This window comes from Mustelus asterias, chromosome 21, assembly GCF_964213995.1.
Source record: "Mustelus asterias chromosome 21, sMusAst1.hap1.1, whole genome shotgun sequence".
NCBI classification, from domain to species: Eukaryota; Metazoa; Chordata; class Chondrichthyes; order Carcharhiniformes; family Triakidae; genus Mustelus; species Mustelus asterias.
Window position 1 is genome coordinate 81260134 of NC_135821.1, and position 22871 is coordinate 81283004.

The 22871-nt window shown below is 44.8% G+C and overlaps 1 protein-coding gene across 3 annotated transcripts in view; it reads right to left on the reverse strand.

The window, feature by feature from the left end:
• Positions 1-266: 266 nt before the first annotated feature.
• The window catches only part of rbbp4 (retinoblastoma binding protein 4), a 61599-nt gene continuing 38994 nt past the window's right edge, over positions 267-22871 (reverse strand). For all 3 annotated transcript variants that reach the window (XM_078238363.1, XM_078238364.1, XM_078238365.1), the window contains 4 exons: positions 21477-21553; positions 7535-7592; positions 6196-6306; positions 267-1014 (listed from right to left, as the gene is read on the reverse strand). In XM_078238363.1, the coding sequence (XP_078094489.1) occupies positions 949-1014; positions 6196-6306; positions 7535-7592; positions 21477-21553 (312 nt within the window). In that variant the 3' untranslated portion in view covers positions 267-948. The remainder of the gene's footprint in view (positions 1015-6195; positions 6307-7534; positions 7593-21476; positions 21554-22871) is intronic.

The following is a 22871-nucleotide window of genomic DNA, read 5'->3' on the forward strand; positions in this document are numbered from 1 at the left end:
GCTTGTGCTGCCAAATAAACCTGTTGGACTTTAACCTGGTGTCGTGAGACTTCTTACTGAGGTCACAGCCACACAGTGAAAAGGAAAGATTACTGTTCTTGTTTGGGGTTTCACATCATCGGGTTTTTTCCTTCCCAAAGGTGGTTGGAACAATTTACTCATCAACCATATAAAGTTCAAATCCCATTTTACCCACCACAGCAGTTTAATTCAGTTAACACCACATCAAGGCAACTTAAGATATAAAAAAAAATGCACATTTAACATGGTGTAGAAAAACATCTATTTTATTGGGAATGATGCACTTTTTATTAAGCAAGACCCTCTCATAGAGAATATTCAATTGGTTTAACTGACTTGTATCTCAAAATAAACAAGGAACACAACAGAGCGCAGCATCCAGATAGTTAGGGGTAAGCCTTTAAATATGTATGGTACACAACAGGACAATAAACCATTTCACTTCCCATTAGCAAAGTGGAAATGCAGACATAAAAACAGAAAATACAGAAAATACTCAGCATGTCAGGCAGCATCTGTGGAGTGAAAAACAGCTAATGCCTCAGGTCTCAGAAGGGATTAGAACCATGCCGATGAATGGTCATAGACTGATTGGAAATGTTAACTCTCTCCCCACAGGTGCTGCCAGATCTGCTGAGTATTTCCAGCATTGTGTGTGTTTTTGTTTCAGATTTCCAGCATCCATTGCATTTTGCTTCAGTCGAAATGCAGACACACCAGCACATTTCTGTAATGGGCACATAATGGGACACTGGGTTTGTGGGGTACAGGCAATCATAAAAACTTTACGTCCTTACTGGAGGACATACATTTTATCCAAACTCCCGCAGTTGGAGAAGGTGGTTACACATCAACCGGCTCTCCCAAAACAGCATTAGCAGAATTTCATGTCTATGTAGAAAAGGTACAATTGAAAATTTGAACAGACTATGAGCCTTGACCTTCCGGATCTGGAGCTCCTTCAGGATCTTCATCATTGTAAATATTTTCAGCCTAGAGGAAAAACAAAATAGTTAAAAAATTAAAAAAACACTGGTACATCTAAGGAAGCCTTGCTTAAAAATGTTGAGTTAAAAAGACACTGTCAGAAGAACAAGCCCTAATCTAATCTGCCTCAAAAATTGAAGCATTAGAAAAATAACGGGACCCTTAAATAGTCTGACAAACAATAGTACTGATGTGGAGATGCCGGCGTTGGACTGGGGTAAACACAGTAAGAAGTTTAACAACACCAGGTTAAAGTCCAACAGGTTTATTTGGTAGCAAAAGCCACACAAGCTTTCAGAGCCCCAAGCCCTTTCTTCAGGTGAAGAAGGGGCTTGGGGCTCCGAAAGCTAATGGTATTTGCTACCAAATAAACCTGTTGGACTTTAACCTGGTGTTGTTAAACTTCTTACTGTGTAAACAATAGTACTGCCAGTCTGTGGTACCAAGTCATATTTGATTCCTGGTTATATTAACAAATTTCATCCAAGGTTACAGGAAACAACATCCAAATTTCACATGGTGGAGGCAGGTGTGGCAAGAGTCATAACGGAAGTCAACTAAGGCACCAGGCTAAATCTTTCAATCCAGAACTCTATCCAGGTGGAAAAAACTAGCAAAAAGTGAACACATGCAAACTCCCATTTTAAATGGATATCTATACCTTCCCACTGTTATATTTCAGTCATCTGCTGTATAGAATAACTCCGACAATAGGAATGCAAATGTGTTTGGGAAAAGGATACAAGTTCTGGCAGTTTTATGTTTTAGCAGCAGAAAGTGGAGTCAGTCTTTGAACTTTGACTCTCTCCCATTATGCATTAAAAATTTTGAAAATATTTTTCATCCAGTTATCAATTCAGGTGGACTCAAAGCGTATACCAAATAATTTTAAAAGCCTCAATTATAACCTAATAATATTTTGAAAACAGCACCTGTCTGTAAATATTAGAGTGATCAAACAAATTTTAAATTCTCACAGCCAAACATATTGCAATGGTTGTACATTAAATGCTGTGCGTACAAGTATTAAACTGGAGCAATGTAACGTTACTGTAATAAAATATACTGCGGTGCACGACAAGGATTGTTTTACATTAATTAAAATGAAGGCACTGAGCCACATGGGAGATACCAGCTCAACTAACCAAAAACGTTATCAAAGACAGGTATTAAGAAGCCTTGCAGGAGAAAAGCGAGGCAGAGGTTTAGGGAGGGAACTCCAGAGCTCAAGGCCCAGACACCTGAAAGCACTACTGCCAATAATGGATCCATTAAAATCTGGGATGCTCAAGAGGACTGAAGAACACAATTATCTGAGAGTTTGGTTGGGGAGTTGGACGGGATTAATCAAGAAAGGGACGGTCAAAGTCACGGAGGGATTTGAAAAAAAGGACAAGAGTTTCAAATCAGACAAATGAGCTGAGACAGGGTGACGTTAAGGAGTGATGGCCAAATTGGTGGTGGAAACTTCATCGTGGGGTTAAACATGACATCCAAGATTGCAAACATCCTGGCTTAATCTCAGGCTGTTGCCAAGGAGAAGGACTGAATTGGTAGCATGGGAACAGGTTCAAGTGAGGTTAGAGTCAGAGGTTTACAGCATGGAAACAGGCCCTTCGGCCCAACTTGTCCATGCCGCCCTTTCTTTTTTAAAACCCCATAGCTAATCCCAATTGCCCGCATTTGGCCCATATCCTTCTATACCCATCGTAGCCATGTAACTATCTAAATGCTTTTTAAAAGACAAAATTGTACCCGCCTCTACTACTACCTCTGGCAGCTTGTTCCAGACACCTCACCACACTGTGTAAAAAAATTGCCCTTTTGTATCTCTCCCCTTAAACCTATGCCCTCTAGATTTAGACTCCCCTACCTTTGGGAAAAGATATTGACTATCTAGCTGATCTGTGCCCCTCATTATTTTATAGACCTCTATAAGGTCACCCCTCAGCCTCCTATGCTCCAGAGAAAAAAGTCCCAGTCTATCCAGCCTCTCCTCATAACTCAATCCATCAAGTCCCGGTAGCATCCTAGTAAATCTTTTCTGCACGCTTTCTAGTTTAATAATATCCTTTCTATAATAGGGTGACTAGAATTGCACAAAGTATTCCAAGTGTGGCCTTACCAATGTCTTGTACAACTTCAACAAGACATTCCAACTCCTGTATTCAATGTTCTGACCGATGAAACCAAGGGTGCCGAATGCCTTCTTCACCACTCTGTCCACCTGTGACTCCACTTTCAAGGAGCTATGAACATGTACCCCTAGATCTCTTTGTTCTGTAACTCTCCCCAACACCCTACCATTAACTGAGTAAGTCCTGCCCTGGTTCAATCTACAAAATGCATCACCTCGCATTTATCGAAATTAAACTCCATCTGCCATTCATCAACCCACTGGCCCAATTGATCAAGATCCTGTTGCAATTGGAGATAACTTTCTTCACTGTCCACTATGCCACCAATCTTAGTGTCATCTGCAAACTTACTAACCATGCCTCCTATATTCTCATCCAAATCATTAATATAAATGATAAACAATGGACTCAGCACAGATCATCCCTGAGGCATACCGCTGGTCACAGGCCTCCCGTTTGAAAAACTGGAGGCCTGTGAAAGCAATGGCTTCAGTCTTCTCAATGTTAAACACAAGAAATTTGCTTCTCATGCATAACAAGACGTTATGCATGCGGACATCCATTTTGGTAGGAATAACAGCAAAATGGACTATTATTTAAATGGTAAAAAACTGCAGCATGCTGCTGTGTAGAGGGACCTGGGTGTCCTTGTGCAAGAATCACAAGGAGTTGGTTTGCAGGTGCAGCAGGTAATTAAGAAGGCAAATGGAATTTTGTCCTTCAATGCTAGAGGGATGAAGTTTAAAAACAGCGAGGTTATGTTGCAGCTGTATAAGGTGCTGGTGAGGCCACACCTGGAGTACTGTGTACAGTTTTGGTCTCCTTACTTGAGAAAGGATATACTGGCACTGGAGGGGGTGCAGAGGAGATTCACTAGGTTGATCCCAGAGTTGAGGGGGTTAGCTCATGAGGAGACTGAGGCTATACTCATTGGAATTCAGAAGAATGAGGGGAGATCTTATAGAAACATATATTATGAAAGGAATAGATAAGATGGAAGCAGGGAAGTTGTTTCCACTGGCAGGTGAAACTAGAACTAGGGGGCATGGCCTCAAAATAAGGGGAAACACATTTACCATAGAACCATAGAAAATTACAGCTCAGAAACAGGCCTTTTGGCCCTTCTTGTCTGTGCCGAACCATTTTATGCCTAGTCCCACTGACCTGCACTTGGACCATATCCCTCCACGCCCCTCTCAACCATGAACCCGTCCAAGTTTTTCTTAAATGTTAAAAGTGCATTTACCACTTTATCCGGCAGCTCATTCCACACTCCCACCACTCTCTGCGTGAAGAAGCCCCCCCTAATATTCCCTTTAAACTTTTCTCCTTTCACCCTTAACCCATGCCCTCTGGTTTTTTTCTCCCCTCGCCTCAGCGGAAAAAGCCTGCTTGCATTCACTCTATCTATACCCATCAAAATCTTATACACCTCTATCAAATCTCCCCTCAATCTTCTACGCTCCAGGGAATAAAGTCCCAACCTATTCAATCTCTCTCTGTAACTCAGCTTCTCAAGTCCCGGCAACATCCTTGTGAACCTTCTCTGCACTCTTTCAATCTTATTTACATCCTTCCTGTAACTCGGTGACCAAAACTGTACACAATACTCCAAATTCGGCCTCACCAATGCCTTATATAACCTTACCATAACACTCCAACTTTTATACTCGATACTCCGATTTATAAAGGCCATTGTACCAAAGGCACTCTTTACGACCCTATCCACCTGTGACGTCACTTTTAGGGAACTCTGTACCTGTATTCCCAGATCCCTCTGTTCAACTGCACTCTTCAGAGTCCTACCATTTACCGAGTACGTTCTTCTTTGGTTTGTCCTTCCAAAGTGCAATATCTCACACTTGTCTGCGTTAAATTCCATTTGCCATTTTTCAGCCCATTTTTCTAGTTGGTCCAAATCCCTCTGCAAGCTTTGAAAACCTTCCTCACTGTCCACTACACCTCCAATCTTTGTATCATCAGCAAACTTGCTGATCCAATTTACCACATTATCATCCAGATCATTGATATAGATGACAAACAACAATGGACCCAACACCGATCCCTGCGACACACCACTAGTCACAGGCCTCCACTCAGAGAAGCAATCCTCCACAACCACTCTCTGGCTTCTTCCATTGAGCCAGTGTCTTACCCAATTTACTACCTCCCCATGTATACCCAGCGACTGAACCTTCCTAACTAACCTCCCATGAGGGACCTTGTCAAAGGCCTTGCTGAAATCCAGGTAGACAACATCCACCGCCTTCCCTTCATCCACTTTCCTGGTAACCTCCTCGAAAAACTCGAATAGATTGGTCAAACATGACCTACCACGCACAAAGCCATGTTGACTCTCCCTAATAAGTCCCTGTCTATCCAAATATTTGTAGATCCTATCCCGTATCACACCTTCCAATAACTTGCCCACCACCGACGTCAAACTTACTGGCCGATAATTTCCCGGATTTCTTTTGGAACCTTTTTTAAACAACGGAACAACATGAGCCACCCTCCAATCATCCGGCACCTCCCCCGTGAGGACTGAGTTGAGAAGGAACTTCTTCACACAAAGGGTTGTGAATCTGTGGAATTCCCTGCTCAGTGAAGCAGTTGAGGATACCTCATTGAATGTTTTTAAGGCACGGATAGACAGATTTTTGAACAGTAAAGGAATTAAGGGTTATGGTGAGCGGGCGGGTAAGTGGAGCTGAGTCCACGAAAAAATCAGCCATGATCTTATTGAATGGCGGCGCAGGCTCAAGGGGCCAGATGGCCTACTCCTGCTCCTTGTTTTTATGTTCTTGATATAAGCAATCGGGCAAGTATCGAGAGAGAGATGGTGGTCAGGGAGAGCTGGGTGCCATCAGCATGTTAAAACTAATGCTACAGCTTTCGGACTACATATGACGTCAATAATTCCACCACATCATGAGCAGATTCAATATAATCAGCATTTGAAGTACATTAGTTGTGCTTCCTAAAGACTATATGCTAGGTTTGATAAGAGAAAATATTATGGATAATGTGGCAATGTGCCTAAACTCACCATCTGCCACACTTGCATGATATTGTCTTCAGATACAGAGCAAATTACCCATGGTTCATTTGGGTTCCAGGAAAAATCTGAAATCTTCGCTGTGTGACCACCATGGATAAACTGAAACACAAAGCAAGATTTTGTCACCGTTTCAATCTAAATTAGTACATCTAAGTTAACCATGCTTCCTTAACTTTCAAAGACTTTAATTTCCTTCTACTACAGGGATCAAGCCAAATGGCCTGCTTCTGTGTCATTTACGACTTGGACTCTCTTGCTGCTCTCTGTAGTTGGTTCGATTTTCCTCTTGCTTATGCATACAACAGTTCCCTTCCCCTTTACCTGTAGCACCCCACTGTTGAGGGGAGATTGCAACCACGCAGTGGCCAGTAAAGTGCAATAAAAATGCAGCATTTTCATGCCTTGTGCATTTGAACACTAAGATGCATAATTTTGGGGTTAGTTCCTTTCACTTTGAGTTTTACCCAAGTGTAAAGCAAGAAAATGAATTTTGAGTTGTAGAACACGAGGTGAGACAGCCTACCTATGATCTGAATCTTTCCTGTAATGTATTGTACCAAGCTAAATAACCCAAAGAACGTGTGTGTGTGAGGGGGCACCCAAAGGGGGTGTAGTGCGCCCCTTCAGAAAGTCAGCACAGACAAAATGGCCTCTTTCTTTAGTACAACCATGCTCTGATTGTATGAAATTATTCAACTGGACTTTACACACAAAGCTGGGTGAACACAAACTTCAAGATTATATGAAGCATATTCCAAGGTATTGGGAAGTTCATATTATAGAATGCTCTCAACCTTTTGAGTTAAAAGCAATGATTTAAATTCTTCACAGGATTCATTTCAACAAAACTAAAATGAGTCTTCTACACAAGAACTAATGAGTCCTGCTTTGCACATCTTGTTCGTAATCAGCCATATTGGAATGCTAAGAGAAAGACACAGCATGGATTGGGCTTCTGGCAGCTGTCAGTAGGCTTACTGGGGATCAAAGTTCTGAATGCAGACAATGGGCACATTATGGGCAGGGAAGGTCCAAGTCTAGATTCTTCAGTCTGCACCAAGTTAGCTGAACTCAGCAAGGAACAAAATTCAAATAAGAACTAACAACGAGGGAAAGAACATTACAATAGATATTCACTGAAACATTATTATGCACACTGAAGAACAAGACTGAGCTGCATTGCCTGTCCAATTCAGAGAGCCACATTATCCCGACTGTCATATAAATATGCTCTTTGAGAACCGAATTCTAGAAAAAAAATCATTGTTTAAGGAAAGCCAGAAGGGGAAAAAAAGGAAGATTGTGCATCATAAATTTATTCACTTACCAACAGCTCTGGAGGGCCATCTTCTGCATCTTCAGGTGACTGTTCCTCTCCAATTTTACTAGAAAAAAAATCATTACAGATATTAATACTGGAGAAAAAAACTACACATGGAACTGAAGGGTTTTCATATGTTGATGTGCTGGTGGTAGCAGATACACAGTCCACCTTCAACCAACCATAGGAGGCTAAATCTATACCAGCCGAACAATGGCTGCCAAAAGCAAAACTAGATGCAAGATTTTTTTCTATTTCCAACAATCTCCAACATAGGCCAGCCACTGCCATAATAACAAAGGCAAAATACTGCAAAATGAAAACTGGAAGTGCTGGAAAACTCAGCAAGCTTGGCAGCATCTGTGGGGAGAGAATAGAGCCAACATTGAGTCTAGAATCAGCAGAAGGTACTATGAAGGTTGGGGGAAGTGGAATGGGACAAAGGAAATGTAAATGAGGATATAGAAGGCTGAGAAGATGCTAAAAGTATCCAGTGATCAGAATGTGTGAATGTAAGAACAGAGGTACAGATGATATAGGGGCTGCCTGGAGGTTATGGCAGTTGCTCTGAAAGGGGTGGGGGTGGTGCAGGGAAGAGAGATGGAATGGAGCAGTGGGAGATTGGAAGTGAGAAAGAAGGATAATAAAATGGATGAATGACATTAAACAAAATGAAGCAAAATAAATGGAAATGGGGTGAAGGAGGGGTGTGGGGGGAGGAAAAGAGTTCATGCTCTGAAGTTGAAGACTGTGTTAGGGATCTGGAGCTGGAACTGGATGAACTCAGGATCATTCGGTAGGCAGAGATAGTTACAGATAAAAGCCACAGGAAGATAGTTACTCCTAGAAATGAAGATACTTGGGTGACTGTTAGAAGGGGTAAGAAGCAGTCAGTGCAGCGATCCCCTGTGGCCGTACCTCTGTATAACATGTATACCGTTTTGGATACTGTTGGGGGGGGGGGACACGGCTTACCAAGGGGTACAGGTCTCTGGCACAGAGTCTGTCCTTGTTGCTGAGAAGGGAAGGGGGGAGAGGAGTAGAGCATTAGTCATTGGGGACTCCATAGTTAGGGGGATAGACAGGAGATTCTGTGGGAACGAGAGAGACTCGCGGGTTGGTGCGTTGCCTCCCAGGTGCCGGGGTCCATGATGTCTCGGATCGTGTTTTTGGTTCCTTAAGGGGGAGGGGGACTAGCCCCAAGTCATGGTTCACATCGGCACTCAAGACATAGGTAGGAAAAGGGATCGGGATGTAAGGCAGAAATTCAGGGAATTAGGGTGGAAGCTTAGGGCTAGAACAAACAGAGTTATCATCTCGGGTTTGTTACCCGTGCCACGTGATAGTGAGGAGAGGAATAGGGAGAGAGAGCAATTGAACACGTGGCTACAGGGATGGTGCAGGAGGGAGGGATTCAGATACCTGGATAATTGGGGCTCATTCTGGAGTAGGTGGGACCTTTACAAATGGAATGGTCTACACCTGAACCAGAGGGGTACCAATATCCTGGGGGGAAAATTTGCTAATGCTCTTCGGGAGGGTTTAAACTAATTCAGCAGGGGGATGGGAACCTGAATTGTAGCTCCAGTGTACAGGAGGTTGAGAGTAGTGAGGTCATGGAGAAGGTTTCAAGGTCGCAGGAGTGTACTGGCAGGCAGGAAGGTGGTTTGAAGTGTGTCTACTTCGACGCCAGGAGCATCCGGAATAAGGTGGGTGAACTTGCAGCATGGGTTGGTACCTGGGACTTCGATATTGTGGCCATCTCGGAGACATGGATAGAGCAGGGACCGGAATGGTTGTTGCAGGTTCCGGGGTTTAGATGTTTCAGTAAGAGCAGGGAAGGTGGTAAAAGAGGGGGAGGTGTGGCATTGTTAGTCAAGGACAGTATTACGGTGGCAGAAAGGACATTTGATGAGGACTCGTCTACTGAGGTAGTATGGGCTGAGGTTAGAAACAGGAAAGGAGAGGTCACCCTATTGGGAGTTTTCTATAGGCCTCCGAAAAGTTCCAGAGATGTAGACAAAAGGATTGCAAAGATGATTCCGGATAGGAGAGAAAGTAACAGGGTAGTTGTTGTGGGGGACTTTAACTTGTAGTGATTTAAAAGTTTACGTTTAAACCAGAAGTAGACCGGGCGCAGGGTCACGTGGGCGGACATTTTAGTAGTTTTTTTAAAAAAAGCTACTTACCTGGGGAGAGGGCTTTCTTTGTTCATCCGGAGCAAGAGAGAGAGGAGTGTTTGGTGGATGCAGTAAAAAGGGTAAGGGAGCGACGTTAATTATTTATTTTTTCGCGGGGTTGTAGTGATTTAAAAGTTTACGTTTAAACCAGAAGTAGACCGGGCGTGGGGTCACGTGGGCGGACATTTTAGTAGTTTTTTTTATTCAAGCGCGCGAACTATAAAAGGAAGGCCGCAGTATACAAGCGGGCAGTGGAGTGAGCGGGGAAGCAGAGTGTGAACTGTAAGGGCTTTGGCTCACAGGGCTTAGGCGGAAAGGGCGAAGCAGGGTAAGTTATTTTTATCCAAACCTATAAAGGAAAAGGGTAACTATGAGTGATAGGCCAGTTTGTTGCTTCCGGTGTGGGATGTGGGAGTTCCTGGAAACACCTAGCTGCCCGGAGGAGCACATTTGCGCCAGGTGCGTGGAACTACAGCTCCTGAGGGACCGCGTCATGGAACTGCAGATTGCTGACCTTCGTCTAGTCAGGGAGAATGAGAGACTAATAGACACGAGTTATAGGCAAGTAGTTACACCGGGGCCTCGGGAGGAAGACACGTGGGTCACAGTTAGGAGGAGTAAAGGTCAGAAGGGTAACGTACGAGCGAGTATCCCAGTGGTTGTCTCTCATAGCAGGAAGGGCTCGGCTCTTAGTGAGCAATTAGTGGAGGGGTCACCTGTGGTTGTCCCCCTCCAAAACAAGTATATTGTTTTGGATAGTGTGGAGGAGGACAACTCTCCAGGGGTAAGCCACAGTGACCAGGTCACTGACACAGAGTCAGGCTCTGGCCAGGAAAGGAAAGAGAGGAATTACGAGAGCAATAGTGGCGGGGGACGCGTCGGTTAGAGGCACGGACAGGCGATTCTGTGGGTGCGAACGGGACTCCAGGATGGTAGTCTGCCTACCTGGTGCTGGGGTACAGGACGTCTCCGAGCGGATAGGAGGCATATTAAAAGGGGAAGATAAAGAAACGGATGTCGTTGTACACACTGGTGCAAATGACGTAGATAGGAAGAGCAGGGGGATCCTACGAGAGCAATTCAGGGAGTTGGGAAATAGGCTAAAAAGTGTGGCAATATCTGGGCTGCTCCCAATGCCTCGTGCCAGTGAGGCTACGAATAGGGAGTTAGTACAATTGAACGCTTGGCTAGAGGACTGGTCCAGGAGGGAGGGCTTCATTTTCCTGGATCATTGGGAAGTTTTCAAGAGAGGATGGCACCTGTACAAGGAGGACAGGTCACAACTAAATTGGAAGGGCACGAATATCCTGGCTGGGAGTTTTGCTAGTGCAGTTTGGGGGGGTTTAAACTAATATGACAGGGGGGTGGGGATCAAAAATTTAGGTCTACAAGTGTAGAGGCTGGGGACGAGCTTGGGGGCAGGACAAGGCTGGCAAAGAAGAAGAGCACTCTGGGGGAGGATGACCTCACTGGGCCTGGAGTACATCTACTTCAATGCAAGGAGCGTAGCAGGTAAGACAGACGAACTTAGGGCCTTAATGCTTACGAGGAATTTGGATGTGGTTGCGGTGACAGAGACTTGGTTGAAAGAGGGACAGGACTGGCAGCTGAATATTCCGGGGTACAAGTGTTTTAGGCGAGACAGAGGAGGGACCAAAAGAGGTGGGGGAGTAGCAGTATTAGTTAGAGAACATATTACAGCGGTGCAGAGGGAGGACAATTCAGAGGGGTCGTGTAACGAGTCACTGTGGGTGGAGCTCAGAAACATGTTGGGGGTATACTACAGGCCCCCCAACAGCCCAAGGGAAGTGGAAGAACGGATACGTCAGGAGATACTGGATAGGTGCAGGAAAAATAGTGTTGTAGTGGGAGACTTCAATTTCCCTGGTATAGACTGGAAATCGCTTAGAGCTGGGACTCTGAATGGGGAGGAATTTGTAAAATGCGTACAGGAAGGTTCTTTGGAAGAATATGTAGATAGCCCGACTAGAGAGGGGGCTATACTGGACCTCCTACTGGGGAATGAACCCGGTCCGGTCTTCAAAGTTTCAGTAGGGGAACATGTGGCAAATAGTGACCACAATTCTGTTAGCTTTAGGATAGCGATGGAAAAGGTTAAGTGGTTTCCCAAGGGTAAGGTGTTGAATTGGGGGAAGGCTAACTTTAGTGGGATTAGGCAGAAATTGGCAGCTGTTGATTGGGAGAGGCTGTTTGAGGGTAAATCCACATCTGGCATGTGGGAGTCTTTTAAGGAACAGTTGTTAGGGCTGCAGGACAGGCATGTGCCTGTAAAAAAGGATAGGAAGGGTAGGATTCGAGAACCGTGGATAACCAGGGAAATTGAGGCACTGGTCAAAAAGAAAAGAGGCGTACGTTAGGTCCAGGCAGCTAAAAACGGAGGGAGCTCTGGAGGAATACAAAGAAAGTAGGAAAGAACTCAAACGAAGAATTAGAAGGGCCAAAAGGGGTCACGAAATGTCCTTGGCAGACAGGATTAAGAAGAATCCCAAGGCATTTAATTCATACGTTAGGAACAAAAGGGTTGTCAGGGAAAAAAATCAGACCTCTCAGGGACAAAAGTGGGGAATTATGCTTAGAGCCCAAAGAAGTAGGGGAGATCCTAAATGAATACTTTGCGTCGGTATTCACAAAGTAGAGGGATGTGTTGACTGGGAATGTCTCAGAGGGGAGTGTTGAACCGTTAGAGAAAATCTCCATTACAAGGGAGGACGTGTTAGGTTTTTTAGAGAATATAAAGACTGACAAATCCTCAGGGCCTGATGGAATCTATCCAAGGCTGCTCAGGGAGACGAGAGATGAAATCGCTGGGCCTCTGACACAAATCTATGTCTCGTCACTGGACACAGGTGAGGTCCCAGAGGATTGGAGGATAGAACAAAGAACAATACAGCACAGGAACAGGCCCTTCGGCCCTCCAAGCCCGCGCCGCTCCCCGGTCCAGGATTGAATCCTGAATCCAGGATCCCCGCCCAATAGCTAATGTGGTCCCGTTATTTAAGAAGGGTAGGAAGGATAACCCGGGAAATTATAGGCCGGTGAGCTTGACGTCCGTGGGAGGGAAGTTGTTGGAGAGGATTCTTAGAGATAGGAAGTATGCGCATTTAGAAAGGAATAAACTCATTAACGATAGTCAGCATAGTTTTGAGAGAGGGAGGTCATGCCTCACTAACCTGGTGGAGTTTTTTGAAGAAGTGACGAAATGGCAGATGGAGTTCAATCCAGATAAATGCGAAGTGATGCATTTTGGTCGAGCTAATGTAGCGGGGGGAGCTATACGATAAATGGCAGAACCATAAAGGGTGTAGATACGCAGAGGGACCTGGGTGTGCAAGTCCACAGATCCTTGAAGGTGGCGTCACAGGTGGAGAAGGTGGTTAAGAAGGAATATGGGCATGCTTGCCTTTATAGGACGGGGAATAGAGTATAAAAGTTGGGGTTTGATGTTGCAGATGTATAGAACGTTGGTTCGGCTGCATTTGGAATACTGCGTCCAGTTCTGGTCGCCACACTACCAGAAGGACGTGGAGGCTTCAGAGAGAGTGCAGAGGAGGTTTACCAGGATGTTGCCTGGTATGGAAGGGCTTAGTTATGAGGAGAGATTGGGTAAACTGGGGTTGTTCTCACTGGAAAGACGGAGGAAGAGGGGAGACTTAATAGAGGTGTATAAAATTATGAAAGGCATAGATAGGGTGAACGGTGGGAAGCTTTTTCCCAGGTCGGTGGTGACGTTCACAAGAGGCCATAGGTTCAAGGTGAGGCGGGGGGGGGTTTAAACACGGATATCAGAAGGACGTATTTTACACAAAGGGTGGGGTGGGGGGGGTTTAAACACGGATATCAGAAGGACGTATTTTACACAAAGGGTGGTGGGGGCCTGGAATGCGCTGCTGGGCAAGGTGGTGGAGGCGGGCACACTGGGAACATTTAAGACTTATCTAGATAGCCACATGAACGGAGTGGGAATGGAGGGATACAAACAAATGGTCTAGTTTGGACCAGGGAGCGGCGCGGGCTTGGAGGGCCGAATACAAATATTGACTGGAAAAGCTATAGTTCGAGTACTTTAGATGGGTCAGTTTTTGTCCAATGTGTGCAGGAGGGTTTCCTGACACAGAATGTAGATAGGCCAACAAGAGGCGAGGCCACATTGGATTTGGTACTGGGTAATGAACCAGGCAAGGTTAGATTTGGAGGTAGGTGAACACTTTGGTGATAGTGACCACAATTCGGTTACGTTTACTTTCGCGATGGAAAGGGATAGGTATATACCGCAGGGCAAGAATTATAGCTGGGGAAAGAAAATTATGATGCGATTAGATGTGATTTAGGATGCATAGGATGTCGAAGGAAACTGCAGGGGATGGGCACAATTGAAATGGGGAGCTTGTTCAAGGAACAGCAACTGCGTGTCCTTGATAAGTATGTACCTGTCAGGCAGGGAGGAAGTGGCCGAGCGAGGGAAGGCTCAGTCAGGGCGCTTGAGTTAGAAGTTAGCCAGGAAGGACCGAAAGAGAGAGCTAAGAAGAGCCAGGAGGGGACATGAGAAGTCTTTGGCAGGTAGGATCAAGGAAAACCCTAAAGCTTTGTATAGGTATGTCAGGAATAAAAGAGTGACTAGGGTAAGATTAGGCCCAGTCAAGGACAGTAGTGGGAAGTTGTGCGTGGAGTCCGAAGAGATAGGAGAGGCGCAAAATGAATATTTTTCATCAGTATTCACACAGGAAAAAGACAATGCTGTCGAGGAGAATACTAAGATACAGGCTATTAGACTAGACGGGATTGAGGTTAATAGGAGGTGTTAGCAATTCTGGAAAGTGTGAAAATAGATAAGTCCCCTGGGCCGGATGGGATTTATCCCAGGATTCTCCGGGAGGCGAGGGACGAGATTGCAGAGCCTTTGGCTTTGATCTTTGTGTCGTCATTGTCTACAGGAATAGTGCCAGAAGACTGGAGGATAGCAAATATTACCCCCTTGTTCAAGAAGGGGAGTAGAGACAACCCTGGTAATTATAGACCAGTGAGCTTTACCTCTGTTGTGGGCTAAGTTTTGGAAAGGATTATAAGAGATAGGATTTATAATCATCTAGAAAGGAATAATTTGATTAGGGATAGTCAACACAGTTTTGTGAAGGGTAGGTTGTGCCTCACAAACAAAGAACAGTACAGCACAGGAAACAAGCCCTTCGGCCCTCCAAGCCTGTGCCGCTCATTGGTCCAACTAGACCATTCGTTTGTATCCCTCCATTCCCAGACTGCTCATGTGACTATCCAGGTAAGTCTTAAACGATGCCAGCGTGTCTGCCTCCACCACCCTACTTGGCAGCGCATTCCAGGCCCACACCACCCTCTGTGTCAAACACGTCCCTCTGATATCTGAGTTATACCTCGCCCCTCTCACCTTGAGCCCGTGACCTCTCGTGATCGTCACCTCCGACCTGGGAAAAAGCTTCCCACTGTTCACCCTATCTATACCCTTCATAAATTTTGTACACCTCTATTAGGTCTCCCCTCATTCTCCGTCTTTCCAGGGAGAACATCCCCAGTTTACCCAATCTCTCCTCATAGCCAAGACCCTCCATACCAAGCAACATCCTGGTAAACCTTCTCTGCACTCTCTCTAAAGCCTCCACGTCCTTCTGGTAGTGCGGCGACCAGAACTGGACGCAGTACTCCAAATGTGGCCTAACCAGCGTTCTATACAGCTACAACATCAGACTCCAGCTTTTATACTCTATACCCCGTCCTTTAAAGGCAAGTATACAATATGCCTTCTTCACCACCTTCTCCACCTGTGCTGCCACCTTCAAGGAATTGTGGACTTACACACCTCGGTCCCCCTGTGTTTCTATACTCTTGATGGCTCTGCCATTTATTGTATAACTCCCCCCCTACATTAGTTCTTCCAAAATGCATCACTTCGCATTTATCTGGATTATTGAGTTCTTTGAGAAGGTGACCAAAGAGGTGGATAAGGGTAAAACAGTTGATGTGGTGTATATGGATTTCAGTAAAGCGTTTGATAAGGTTCCCCGCGGTAAGCTATTGCAGAAAATACAGACACATGGGATTGAGGGTGATTTAGTGGTTTGGATCAGAAATTGGCTAGCTGTAAGAAGACAGAGGGTGGTGGTTGATAGGAAATGTTCATCCTGGAGTTCAGTTACTAGTGGTGTACCGCAAGGATCTGTTTTGGGGCCACTGCTGTTTGTCATTTTTATAAATGACCTGGATGAAGGATGGGAGAAGGATGGGTTAGTAAATTTGCGGATGACACTAAAGTCGGTGGAGTTGTGGACAGTGCGGAAAGATGTTGCAGGTTACAGAGGGACATAGATAAGCTGCAGAGCAGGGCTGAGAGGTGGCAAATGGCGTTTAATGTCGTAAAGTGAGAGGTGATTCACTTTGGAAGGAGTAACAGGAATACAGAGTACTGGGCTAATGGTAAGATACTTGGTAGTGTGGATGAACAGAGAGATCTCGGTGTCCATGTGCATAGATCCCTGAAAGTTGGCACCCAGGTTGATAGGGTTAAGAAGGCGTACGGTGTGTTAGCTTTTATTGGTAGAGGGATAGAGTTTCGGAGCCAGGAGGTCATGTTGCAACTGTACAAAACTCTGATGCGGCCGCACTTGGGAGTATTGCTTACAGTTCTGGTCGCCGCATTATAGGAAGGATGTGGAAGCATTGGAAAGGGTGCAGAGGAGATTTACCAGGATGTTGCCTGGTATGGTGGGAAGGTCTTATGAGGAAAGGCTGAGGGGCTTGAGGTTGTTTTCGTTAGAGAGAAGAAGGTTAAGAAGTGATTTAATAGAGGCATACATGATGATCAGATAGGGTGGACAATGAGAGCCTTTTTCCTCAGATGATGATGGCTAGCACGAGGGGACATAGCTTTAAATTGAGGGGTGATAGATATAGGACAGATGTCAGAGGTAGGTTCTTTACTCAGAGAGTAGTAAAGGCGTGGAATGCCCTGCCTGCAACAGTAGTGGACTTGCCAACATTAAGGGCATTTAAATGGTCATTGGAGAAACATATGGATGATATTGGAATAGTGTAGGTTAGATGGGCTTTAGATAGGTTTCACAGATCGGTGCAACATTGAGGGCCGAAGGGCCTGTACTGCGCTGTAATGTTCTATGTTGTTTGAGCTCAATGTTCAGTCCGGAAGGCTGTAAAGTGCCCAATTGGAAGATGAGGTGCTGTTCCTCCAGTTTGCATTGGATTTGGGCTACAACATTGCAGAAGGCCCAGGACGGACATGTGGGCAGGAGAGCAGGCTGGTGTGTTGAAGTGGCAAGAGACAGGAAGGTCTGGGTCCTGCTTGGAGACAGACCGAAGGTGTTCAGCAAAGCGGTCACCCAGTCTGTGTTTGGTCTGCAATGTACAATAGACCGCATTGGGGGCAGCGAATGCAATAGACCAGATTGAAGGAGGTGCGTTGCTTCACCTGAAAGGGGTGTTTAGGACCTGGAACGGTGAACAGCGAGGTGGTGAAGGGGCAGGTGTTGCATCTTCTACAATTGTATGGGAAGGTTTGATTTGATTTATTATTGTCACACGTATTAGCGCAGTGAAAAGTATTGTTTCTTGCACGCTATACAAAGCATACCATTCAGAGAGAAGGAAACGAGAGAGTGCAAAATGTAGTGTTACAGCCGTAGCTAGAGTGTAGAGAAAGATCAACTTAATGTAATTCAAAAGTCTGATGGCAGCAGGGAAGAAGCTGTTCTAGAGTCGGCTGGCGTGTGATCTCAGACTTTTGTATCTTTTTCCCCAGGAAGAAAGGTGGAAAAGAGAATGTCCGGGATGTGAGAGGTCCTTAATTATGCTGGCTGCTTTGCTGAGGCAGCGGGGAGTGTAGACAGAGTCAATGGATGGGAGGCGGGATTGCGTGATGGATTCAATGCATTCACGACCTTTTGTAGTTTCTTGCGGTCTTGGGCAGAGCAGGAGCCATACCAAGCTGTGATACAACTAGAAAGAATGCTTTCATGATGCATCTGTAAAAGCTGGTGAGAGTCGTAGCTGACATGCCAAATTTCCTTAGTCTTCTGAGAAAGTAGAGGTGTTGGTGGGCTTTCTTAAACTAGACACCTAAAAACTTGAATCTCTCGACCCTTTCTACTTTGTCCCCGTTGATGTAGGCAGGGGCATGTTCTCCTCTACGCTTCCTGAAGTCGATGACAATCTCCTTTCGTTTTGCTGACGTTGAGGGAGAGATTATCACCGCACCAGTTCACTAGTCTCTGCCACATCTGTTCTGATGCCACTTTTCAAAACAGCACTGCAGATATGTACATGGTGGCACAGTGATTAGCACTGCTGCCTCACAGCGCCAGGGACCCGGGTTTAATTCCAACCTTGAGTCACTGTCTGTGCGGAGTCTGCACATTCCATGTACACATTCCATGGTAACATGGGCAAGGGTGAAAAGTGAGGACAAGGGGGACCCTATCCTGGTTCTGGGAGGGAGGGGAGATGGAGAGAGCAGTGGCCTGGGGGATGGGTTGGACGTGGTTGAAAGCCCCGTCAACCACAGTAAGTGGTAAACCACAATTGAGGAAGAAGGAATACTATCATAGAATCACTACAGTGCAGAAGGAGGCCATTTGGCCCATCGAAGAATGTGCAGACTTCGCAGTCATGAATGTACCAGAAAGAGTCTCAAAAGGGAATAAGGAATGTTCCAGATACTCCAAAATGACGGGCATAACCAAGATCCTAGTTAGTGACAGGCAGTATGGCTTTGTACGTGGGAGGTCATGTCTCACCAGCTTGATTGAGTTTTTTTGAAGAGGTGACAAAGATAATTGATGAGGGAAGGGCTGTGGATGTAGTGTATATGGACATTAGTAAGGCATTTGACAAGGTTCCATATGGCAGACTGGTACAAAAACTCAAATCACATAGGATTTGGGGTGGGCTTGCTAGATGGATACAGAACTGGCTAAGTCAAAGACGACAGAGCAGCGGTGGAGAGGTGTTTTTTTCAGAATGGAGATCTGTAGCTAGTGGTGTTCCGCAGGGATCAGTTGTATCCTCTGACAATCCCCTGTACTATCAGAAACTCCACCAACCTTTGTCATCTGCAAACTTCTACAATGACTGGATTTTACTGTTAATCATACTCAACACAATTCCATGTTTATTATCATCTGTTTCTGCTGATAATACCCATCTTGGGCAGGATTTTATTAATAAGAGGATACAACAGGATATTGATTGGAGACTTGGGCAAGAAATGGCAGATGGAGTTTAATCTGGACAAATGCAAGGTGATGATTTTGGAGGATCCAATTTAGGAGTGAATTATACTGTAAATGGCAGAACCCTTAGGAACATTAACATAGAGGGATCTGGGCATGCAGGTCCACAGTTCCCTAAAAGTGGCAACACAGGTGGCCAAGGTGATTAAGAAGCCACATGGCATGCTTGCCTTCATCAGCCAGGACACCGAGTACAAGAATTGGGAAATCATGTTACAGCTATATAAAACCTATATAAAAGCATTTGGAGTACTGCTGGTCACCACACTACCAGAAGGATGGGGAAGCTTTGGAGAGAGTGCAAAGGTTCACCAGGATGTTGTCTGGTCTCGAGGGCATTGACCATGAGAGGTTGACACAAACTAGGATTATTTTCGCTGGAAAGACCGAGGCTATGGGGAGATCTGATAAGAGTTCTACAAAATTATATGGGGCATAGATAGGGTGGATAGTCAGAGGCTTATTCCCAGGGTGGAAGTGTCAATTGCAAGGGGTTCAAGGTGAGAAGGGGAAATTTAAGGGAGATGTGCGGGGGAGGTTTTTCCATGCAGAGTGGTGGTGGTAGTAATATTTAAGAGACATCTGGAGGGATACATGAATAGAGAGGGAATAGAGGGACGCGGTCTCAGTAAGGACACGTGTTTTTTAGTTTAGTTAGGGCATCACAATTGGCAAGGGCTTGGAGGCCCAAAGGACCCATTCCTGTGCTGTACTTTTCTTTGGTGTGGAGATGCCGACGTTGGACTGGGGTGGGCACAATAAGAAGTCTCACAACACCAGGTTAACGTCCAACAAGTTTATTTGGAATCACTTGGTGAGACTTCTTACTGTACTTTGTTCTTCTTATCCCACATGGGTACCCTTAGCAACATAGTTTATTTGGAGCAAGGGAGATAAGTTAAAGGAGAAATTGTTCATTGAGAGAACAAGTTCAGTCTGCCAGAGGGTGGATGGGCACTGTTTGGACCTCCGTTCAACGAACTGGACAGCTCTCAGACCATCCTGGATGGAGATTGGATGTCCATAGTGAGGAAATCAGGGCTAAGAAACTGGAAATTGGTGAAATATTTGGCTAGAAGAATCACAATGCATGTGGGAAGAAGCTGAAGTTTAGTGGGGCAGGTGCAGACTGAAACAGTGGGTCTACCAAAAGTCCTCTTTGTATGCTGGACCAGACCAATGCCACATTGAAATGAAAATCGCACTTGGAGACAATGGGCACTAAAATAAGTATGTCCAAAAGTAAAGATTTGTTAAGGATAGTCTAATAACTTAAAACTACAAGCCAGTTTAAGAACTTTTTATACTAGTTTGAAATGTGCGTTTGTAGGTCCATCCCTAATCGATCTTGGTGGTGAGCCGCCTTCTTGAACTGCAGTCTGAGCTATAGGAACCATCCTTAGTACTGTCAGGGATTTCCAGGATTATGAACTAGTGACAGCAACGGATTTAGTATGAATGAGGGGGGAACATTTTTTAAAAAAACTTTAATTACCCCTTCTACTCCCACCCCCTTCAATAGCACTCACATGATCTCTGGAGCAAAGCCAGCAATTGCAGAAGTTGCTGATTTACAAGTTTTGCACAATGGGTCCATACTTAGCAGTGTTTAGATTACTATCCAAAGTCATTAAGAACATAGTTCACCTCCAACCCATCAAAACAGCCACACCCAGGGGCCCGAAATGCTGATGTCCAATCTCTACTCTCTCAAATTTATTACCATGTTCATTGAGGGACTGTCTTCAAACTGCTAGTTAAATAAAACTCCTATTATCCTTCAGCAAAGGGAACAGATTTCAAGGATGACAACTGTAGATACAAGATAGGTCAGTTTCCTTGGAGAAAATGCGGCAGAGAGAAGTATTTAAGATTGTGAGGGATATGGACAGGGTAAAGTGAGAAACTGTTCACTCTCAAGGAGTATGTCAAGAGCTAGAGGGCACAGATACAAAATAATGGGCAAATGTAATAGCAGTGATGTAAAGAAAAAGATTTTTTCACCCCGAGGGTGGTTGGAGTCTGGAATAAACTCCCTTAGGGGTGGGGGAGGCAGCTTTGACTGAGGTAGTCAAAAGGGAACTGGATTGCTATCTGAAAAGAGAATGAACAAGGTTACAGGGATAAGGCAGGGGAGTGGGAATAGGTAGAGTGCTCTTTCAGAGTCAGCGCAAACTCAATGGGCCAAATAGCCTCCTTCTGCATTGTAAAGATTTTGTGAAAAGCAAGCCATGGAGATTGTCAAAAAGACTCTTGGCAATCCCAGGTGAAAAAATTTGCATTTTCCAGAAACTTTAGTTTTCTCTTTCCAGCTTGTCCATTCCTCCAGTTGATTAGAGCTCCGGTGCAGTACTTTTCCATCCTAAAATCCCATAAGCATATCCCCCAAGATAAAGCAGAGATTTGAACCTAAAACACAAGGTTATGAGGGTTGTAACTCTGGGATCAGTGATTGGTGTAGGTTACTGCAACTCCTACCTCAAATCCCATACGTTCAATCTGCGATCTGTTCCACTTGATGCCAGGATTGTTTCATTATGAGGAGACCATTGAACCTGTTGATATTAACAGAGATGCCTCATGTGGATATAACTTTGCAAGAGAAAAAAAATAGAACACTACCGCATTCTCATGAATATTCAAAAGGTCAACTTTTTTGAAATTGGAGGGGGAAGTGAAAGGGAAAATTCATCTAAGATTTTGTTGGTCATTGAGTTTTCATAAAACATGGCGAGTTCACCTTCACTTATAATCAAACCGAATGTGGAAGAGAATGCAGACTTGCATAAACTTAAACCTTTTTGGAGCTTGTACAAAGAGACCTTGGGCCGCATTCTCCAACCTCATCTGCAGCCGGGATTTTCCAGTCCCGCTGCCATGGAGAGATTTGGTCAAACGCCAAATTCTCTGTTCTTGCTGGTAGTGGCAGCAGGGTGTGAACAGCCAGAGAACCTAGAACCATTTATCCAGAGAATCTAGATGCTTATTTCAAAAGCCATCATTACATCTGGTAATAATTAAATTTAGAGTCATTTCAAGGTCATAACAGGCGGACAGTTGAAGACCACGACCCTTGTATTGGTTACTAAAATAAAATGCTTTAAATGCTCGACATCTGAAACTGAAAATATTGGAAATATCAGGTCAGCTAAGCAGCTGTGAAGAGCAACAAAACTAACATTTCAGGTCTATAGCCTTTAGTCAGACCTGATACAAGGTCAACACCCTGAAAATGGGCTAAATTTTCTCCAAAAGATTCAGAACCTCAATTTCTTGACCCATTGGGTGCCCGGAGCCTGCACCTGCTAGCAACAAACTTCCCAGAGGTAAACCCCACCATCCTACTGAAGGATAACGGGCAGGGAGGCTCTCAGTGCTGCTGGATCAATGGGCTAGCAGCTCTGGAGAGTCGGGTGCATCTAAGCAGGTTAGGGGCTACAACCCAGGAGATACCCATAGAAGCATGGGCACACATAGAAATCTGTAAGGGCCAAAGCTATTTGGCCCCTTTGAGCAAAGGGCAAGACCCTCTGAATGAGTCATTCTTGCCTATGGCCCCAAAGGGGCAAGGAGCCCTGGCATTTTTCACTTAAACAATAAAAGAGAAAAAGTCCAACAAGACTACACTAGAATGGTGCAATTTGGAAAATTCACGATATTAAAAATTAGATAAAAGATTGATCACATATTAAAGATATCAAAATTACACTGATGAAGTCTAAATCAAAAAGACAAAACAGTCACCCACTGTGTGGCAAGTCATCTGTGATTAGTTGACAGTACACTTGCCTCTGAATCAATGACAAGGCTCTAGGTTAAAGTTCCACTCCAAGGCTTAACACACCAGTGCTGGTTTGTGGGAGTTTGCCAAGT